Below are 7,608 nucleotides of genomic sequence, written 5' to 3' on the forward strand. Positions count from 1 at the left end.
CGATCTTAGCTCTGTCCGCAGAAAAGCATTTCTCCTGAATTTCCATGATGTTATACAAGAATTTTCGGCAAATCTCACTTACTGACACGTAACTAAGAGGTTCCGAAAGAACAAAACTTGCGTACGTAGCGATCATAGCACTGTGCTTAGAGAAACGTTTCTCCTCAATTTCCTTAAAATTGTACAGGAATTTTCGACAAATCACTTACTGACACGTAACTAAGACGTATCGAACGAACGATACTTGCGTACATAGAGGTCATAGCATTGCGCGTAGAGAAACGTTTCTCCTCAATTTCCTTGATGTTGTACAAGAATTTTCGGCAAATCTCACTTACCGACACGTAAACTGGGACCTTCCGAACGATCAAAACTTGCGTACATAGCGATCATAGCACTATGCGTAGAGAAACGTTTCTCTTCAATTTCATTGATGTTGTATAGAAATTTTCGACAAATCTCACTTACTGACACATAACCGAGACGTTCCGAACGAACAAAACTTGTATACATAGCGATCTCAGCTCTGTCCGCGGAAGAGCGTTTCTCCTGAATTTTATTTATGTTGTACAAGAATTTTTGACAAATCTCACTTACTGACACGTAACTAAGACATTCCGATCGATCAAAACTTGCGTATATAGCGATCTCAGCTCTGTCCGCAGAAAAGCGTTTCTCCTGAATTTCCTTGATGTTATACAAGAATTTTCGACAAATCTCACTTACTGACACGTAACTGAGAGGTTCCGAAAGAACAAAACTTGCGTACACAGTGACATCAGCTCTGTGAGCGAGGAGCGTTTCTCTTGAGTTTCCTTGATGTTGTACAAGAATTTTCGACAAATCTCACTTACTGATGTCACGTCCTGTCAAAATTTCAACCTTTGAATTTCTATTTGTTCTCTCTCTAAATAATCAAAGTCCAATAAGCGCAACTTGAATAGCGCGCCAAAAACACGCCATGACATTTGATTCCTCCGAGCGCCGAGGCATGGCGCTTCGTTAGTTCTAAGGAAATTCCCACTACTACGCATTTGACCACTACGCATCTGTACTCTCGGCAGCGGCCGAGCCGCCGAAGCGAGAGTGCCCAGTGCGCGCTCCAACTTCGAGAGTCTACTCCGCCACTTCGAACCGTCAACAGCTGTCTTAGGAGAGCCTCTCCCGCGACTGCGACGCAATTCAATTCTAAGTTCGAATTCTAACTCTAACTTTAAATTCAATTTCTAAATCCTAACTCTAGTGTTTAATTTAAATTTAATTTATAACTTTAAATTCAATTTCTAAATCCTAACTCTAGTGTTTAATCTAAATTTACTTATAACTCTAAATTTAAGTCGAATTAATGCAACAGTGTACAAGTTGAATGAATATATTGTGCTGTATGAGAATGAAGTCGACCCTTCATTAACGCACCTTATCCAACTCTTGCTTTGAGCCTTCCGCATCCGTAAGTAAATAATACGCATTTCAAGATTATTTCTCCGCTCTCATCCGTTTGGTTAACCTTTCTGTTAACAATATCCTGTTAAAATCTACAGTTATCAAAATACATTTTTGCCGGGCTCTATTCAATTATACACACACGCACACGCTTACACCTGATATACAGTACCAGCAGTGCGAACCGCCGCACGCCGTGTCCTCTGGAAAGCACACGCCGTCTTGATTAGAGCCAGTGATCAGTGATTAATTAAATAAATTAACAAATGCCAAAGACCAGACGAGGAGGAGTGAAGAAGCGCGCGCGTTACACGTTGAGCAATCATATAAAATAATATGTATTTAGAATAATATATTTAATAATGTATAGCCTGTTCGGGCTATAACATAATATAATATAGTTAATCAAGAATATTCTAGAATATTTCGAAACGTGCATCTTTCCCAGAGTTTTCGGACGAAAACTTTTTATCTGATTAGGTTTTGTTTTATGACGCGCCCTTCGAGTTTCGCTTTTATGACCCACTCTTTGTCTAATACTGAGTTTCTCTTTCCTGACGCATCTCGAGTTTCACTTTTACGACTCATCCTTTTGCCTGCGTCTCGATTTCCATTTTGACTCATCCTGTTCTCCGCGAATAGCTTAGTTTTCTGCGTGCTCCCTCTGTTTTGTTTAATATTAAGCTAAAATGCACCCTCTTCGTTAAGTTCCCCTCCCTATCTGCGTATCCATCGCGAATAACCTTGATCGCAGGTATCCCCGGGAAGAACCACGCGGTTCATTTGACCCGAAATTCGCGATCGTGTCCCGCAAAAAAATTCCGAGCTCTGCAATCCCCTTCTCGCAGTCGGAATTCGCCGGGACGTAACATAATTGTTGGTGACAGCGGTGGGATATACCGGATTTATTCGCGACAATGGAAACCCGTAAAAAGGGAGGGAAACCGCCTTTGGCGCTAACCGAGGCCGAGATCGAGAAAATTCAAAATCAGCTAGCGATGAAAGACGCCCAAATGCGCGAGCAAGCGGAACTATTACAACAACAACGCGAGGCTTTCGAGGCTGAAAGAGAAAACTCTAAGCGCGACCTCGAAGAAATTAAAAATAGCCTCTTGATCGGGGAAATGGAGCTGAACAAACGAATAAACTTTGGCCCCGTACGCGGTAACGATTTCAAAAAATCTAACAAGTTCATAGATCTCGAGCAATCGAATCACGGGGAAACGCCTGGGCATCACGCGCCGCCCCTCTCTCCACCCCCTCACCGTGCAGGAACGCGGCTCTTCGACGCCCACACGTCCACGATATATAATCCCCACGACTTCTCACATGAAAATTCGGGCCCGCGATTTTCCTTCTGCGAAGCGCTTGAAACAATGCCGCATTTCGATGGCCGCAATATACCTCTCCCGCACTTCATCCGTGCTTGCAGGAAAGCTAAAGAAATATTACCGCCGTCCTCCGAGAGGAATTTGACGCGCCTCCTCTTCACAAAACTTCGCGGGCGCGCCGCGTGCGCAATAGAAGATGAAATTTGCGAGACAATAACTCAACTCGCGGATCTGTTAAATGGCGCTTTCGGTTCTCCGAAAACGATAGACCAATACCGCGGCGAATTGGGCACTATTTACCTAAGACCCAACGAGCACATCCTCGATTATATTACCCGTGCCAAAGATCTCCGTTCGTCAATTTTGGACTCAGAACGCCGGGAACGTGGCTTGAATAACGATAGTATGGCGGAGATAGACGCCTTAACGGCGCGGTCATTCTGCGACGGGCTGCCTCTCAATTATCGACTACAATTAACTAAAGAACTATACACTGATCCGTTCGCGGCTTTTTCACGCGTAAAGGTCCTCGCGAAACGTCAAAAATTAGACAATGAAAGATTTATATCCGTATTCATAGTCCGTCCTTGAGGAATAAGGATTCCTTGTTCCTCGTTCCACGTTTCATAAACTTTCCTTGACCGAACAAGGAATCTTATTGGCTCCCTTATCTCAAGGAAGGTCACGAGCTTCCTTGAGGCGTGGATGCGACCTTTTTAGCAGACGATACGCGGAATATAACCAAATATAACCTCCAAAAGTTAGTTTCGTTACATTTGTGGTTTTGTGGTTATTTGTTGTCGCGCTCTCAAACTGAAAGTGTATAAAGGAAAAAGGGATAATGGACAATGAATTTTTAAATGATTCTGACGATGGATTTGAAGACGAAAATCCAGAGAATCGGATTCTGTGGCGGATTCCGAAAAGATACATTCGCGATTGGGAAAATCCCGTGGAATTTTTTGAAGATATTCCTTTTCGGAAAAGATACAGATTCAGCAAAGGAGCTGTGATTGAAATCTTATTACCTTTAGTAAATGCTCGCTTAAGGCGATTGAATAATCGTGGACTGCCGGTTTCTCCGTTGATGCAGCTTTTAATAACACTGCGTTTTTATGCAACGAGCAGCTTTCAGGTTTGTAAATTTTATTCTAACACTGTGGTAAATAAAGAAATAATTCTTCATTTTCATTTCATTTGTATGCTGTTTTAATTGCAGATTGTTAATGGAGACTTGCGAGGATACAGCCAAGCATCAGTATCGAGAATTGTTGCACGAATTTCCAGAATTTTAGCATCACATTTGAGCGTATATATTAATTTTTCCACTGAACAAAAAAACGTCGGGTTAATAAAAATAAATTTTATGAGGTGGCCAATTTTCCATCCGTAATAGGATGTATCGATTGCACCCATATACGCATTGCGAATCCTGGAGGGAATAATGGAGAGATATTCCGGAATCGAAAAGGATGGTTTTCTCTTAATGTACAGGTATATTTTTTCAACTGTCTTATTTTGCATGTCAAATTTCATATATTAAATAATTTTTAATAATAAATTAATAATTTTTAAAATTTATTGTTTTTATAGGCTGTAGCTGGACCCAAGCGAGAAATTCTTGATATAGTTGTCAGACATCCAGGTTCAACTCATGATGCCGTAATATTTGATCGAAGTGGTCTGCGCTGTCGTTTCGAGCTGGGACATTTGGATGGAATTTTACTTGGTGATAGTGGGTATGCTTGCCGCAGCTACCTACTGACGCCTGTTTTAAGACCTGAGACAGATGCAGAAGTTCGGTACAATACTGCACACAAGAAAACACGAGTTATCGTTGAACAATTGTTCGGAGTTTGGAAACGTCGATTTCCATGCCTGCATTACGGTTTAAGAACGAAATTGAACACATCAGTGACAATTGTTTGTGCCACTGCCGTTTTGCACAATGTGTGCATTCAACATAATCTAGGCGAAGTGGTCGAAGACCACTTGAATCACGAGTTGAATGAAAATGTATTTCAAGATATTGTAAATAGAGAACAAAATGGCATAGGACTTGCGCATAGAAATGCTTTTATTTTAAGGCATTTTTCATAATCATGAAACAGTGCTGCGAATCAATTATATTTATATTATATTATATTAGTTTATATTTATAATGAGTTGTGCGCATGTTTTAATAATGTGAATCAAGATAAAATATCTAAATAAAATATATACATATGTATGTATAATATATATTATAGTATGGACCATAAACTTTTACATTTGTACATTGTTGATTAAAAACTAATTTTAATTTAAAAAGTGTTTTATTTATTTAACAAAACTAAAATAAAATTTTCCTCATTTAAAGTGATTTCAAAATTTAAACAAGATTTTATCATTTATAGTAAATATACTTTCTATCATATGTAAATATATATAAATAACATTTTACGTTATACTCACTAATAAGAATAATAACTAAATATTTAGAAACATAACTTTTATCTGTATCTATAGGATAGTTTTAAAAGATTAAGAAAGTAACAGCTTTATATTTTAAAAACTATATATTTTGATATTTTAACATATATATTATCATATTATTAATATTTTATAATATATATTATTTTATCACATATATTATTATGTTACTAATATATAATATAATACTATGCAGTTTGTCTAAAACGCCTCTTCCTCCTTTAAAAGTTTTAACAAAACAATCTTCTCCTCCGCTTCAACAATCTTCATTTTTTTAACATGAAGCTCCCGCTGCTGCTCAATTGCTTCTCGAATTTTTATTAATTTTAATTCCTTTTCATCACGGATGTTCTGAAAATCAATTACTTTACTATTAGTATTATTTTTTTTATATTTGTTTTATTACAGCAATGTTATTAAAATGACAACATTATTAAAATGACAATGAATTCTAACTCATATTAAATAATATTAATAATTAATATTAACCTAATTCATAAGCTTTTTCATTACCTGTATGTTTTTTATATTTGAAGTGCTGGTTCTTTTTCCTAATGGTATGCTACTACAATGAGGAATGCTCTGATCATATATATAAACTTCATCGCTGATATCTTCCTCTTTCTCCTCATCTTTATCGTCAATAATCAACAATTTTCTTTTTGTAGATGTACAATCCATCTTTATGTTATCTAAAAAGTCAAAAATGGTTGTCATAATATAAAAAAAAAAGAATTATATATATGGTGCTTACATTCTTTTCAAATACTGCACTGCTGTCAAAAGCACAATCAATTTCCACATCTAAGTTTTCATTTGTTGCATCCATGAATTCCATCACTGGGTCTTTTGGCTGTACTGCAGCAGGACCTCCACCTGTCATAAGCCGCTCGTGTCGAATCGTCGTGGTTAATCTTCGTTCCTAAAATGATTAATTAATAAAATAATAAAAATATATTTAATAAAAACCGAATATAGAAATATACATATGTAGGGAGGAGAATGCACACTAAAAAAAATTATAATAAACTGATTAATTATCAATTATCATTACTATTTACCACCGAGATTATTATTACTTACTTTTGCTTCATATTGTCCCAGTATTTCTTCAGTTGCTTGATGGAGCGAGGCATACAACCTTCGCTAGCATATTTTTTTGTAATTCTTTCCATGCATCCGCCTTATCTTTTAGATCTGTTGCACCGGTTTTCTTATTTTCAATAACTTTTTCTTCCGAGATCAGCTGCGCCAAGAGCATTCGCTCCTGCTCCGTATAATGAACATTTTTATCTTTATCCATTATTACACAATACTTGATTACGATTTAATTTATTAAAAATATTCAACAATGCTTTACGATTAACGATACGAAAAAGTTTTCATATGTATTATATGAAATTAGTCGCAGGCAGCTTAAAACGGTGCTGCCTCCAGTCGGTCACTAAAAATCCCTAAAATATTCCTTCCTTCTGAAAGGGAGACTCGAGGTCCATCTATGAAACAAGGTGGCCTTGCAGATTCAAGGAATCCTTCATGGAGGCTTCCTCCGTCCTTAAAATAAGGAAGGACTATGAATACGGGTATTAATCCCGCGCGCCGCAGCGAACCGAGCTACGAAAGAAACGTTTACAGCGCAGGTAGGCCACTAGCTCACTCTACGCCTGTCAAGTCGGGCACGGATCGTACAACAGCCAAATGGTCGACCACCGCTCCCACGAGACCTCCCAGCCAGGACCATTATAGGCCCTCGGGTCCGCGGAACAATTTCCCCACCGATAACAGGTATGCGAACCGAAGCGAGCCGCATACCGCTAACAGACCGCGTTACGAAAGCAACGGAGTAGACAGGGATAAAAAATTCTGCCGGTACTGCAAGAACCTGGGACATGAGATCGAAGAATGTAGGAAACGCTAGTTCAACAATTCGCGCCAGGGAAACGGCTACCGTCCCTCGAGGCCCGCGGACGAACCTCGAGCGCGAAAGGGCACGAAACAGATCGTCCGACCAGAACAATAGCGACAGAGCAGGAGGAAGAGCCACGCGAATCGCGATCGTAAGCCCCGAAGACTTCTCTCGCGCCTACGGTAACCCTGTCCGCGGAAGGTCTTTCACCGAGCATTAAATTCATGGTCGACACGGGTGCCGCACCTAACCTCGTAAAGCGATGTCAGATAGATCCCAAGTCTAGCATCAACCCCGAATTAACGATAATCCTTAGCGGGATTACGGACGGGCGAATTGAAACCCTCGGGACAACCGATATCGAGTACCTGGGATACGGGATCAAGTTACATGTTGTCGAGGACAACTTCCCCATATCTCAAGACGGTATAGTACTCTGCGTTGATACCACTGCTT

General features: G+C 39.2%; 1 protein-coding gene across 1 annotated transcript; it reads left to right on the forward strand.

Moving 5' to 3' along the window:
* The first annotated feature begins 3,597 nt into the window (after nt 1-3,597).
* LOC138940360 (putative nuclease HARBI1) lies at nt 3,598-4,874 on the forward strand. Its single transcript, XM_070309197.1, has 3 exons — nt 3,598-3,807; nt 4,134-4,268; nt 4,368-4,874. The coding sequence occupies exons 1-3, from the start codon at nt 3,616-3,618 to the stop codon at nt 4,872-4,874; spliced, it is 834 nt and encodes a 277-aa protein (XP_070165298.1). The 5' UTR covers nt 3,598-3,615.
* The last annotated feature ends 2,734 nt before the right edge of the window (nt 4,875-7,608 follow it).

The sequence above is a fragment of the Polyergus mexicanus genome, unplaced genomic scaffold (genome assembly GCF_030449975.1).
Source record: "Polyergus mexicanus isolate NDT 795.1 unplaced genomic scaffold, iyPolMexi1.0 SCAF_16, whole genome shotgun sequence".
Lineage (NCBI taxonomy): Eukaryota > Metazoa > Arthropoda > Insecta > Hymenoptera > Formicidae > Polyergus > Polyergus mexicanus.

Coding starts and splice junctions, on each gene's coding strand:
- LOC138940360 (XM_070309197.1), top strand. CDS start 3,616: ATGGACAATGAATTTTTAAATGATTCTGACGATGGATTTGAAGACGAA. Junction 3,808..4,133: donor TTGAAATCTTATTACCTTTA/GTAAATGCTCGC, acceptor GTTAATAAAAAT/AAATTTTATGAGGTGGCCAA. Junction 4,269..4,367: donor GGTTTTCTCTTAATGTACAG/GTATATTTTTTC, acceptor TTGTTTTTATAG/GCTGTAGCTGGACCCAAGCG.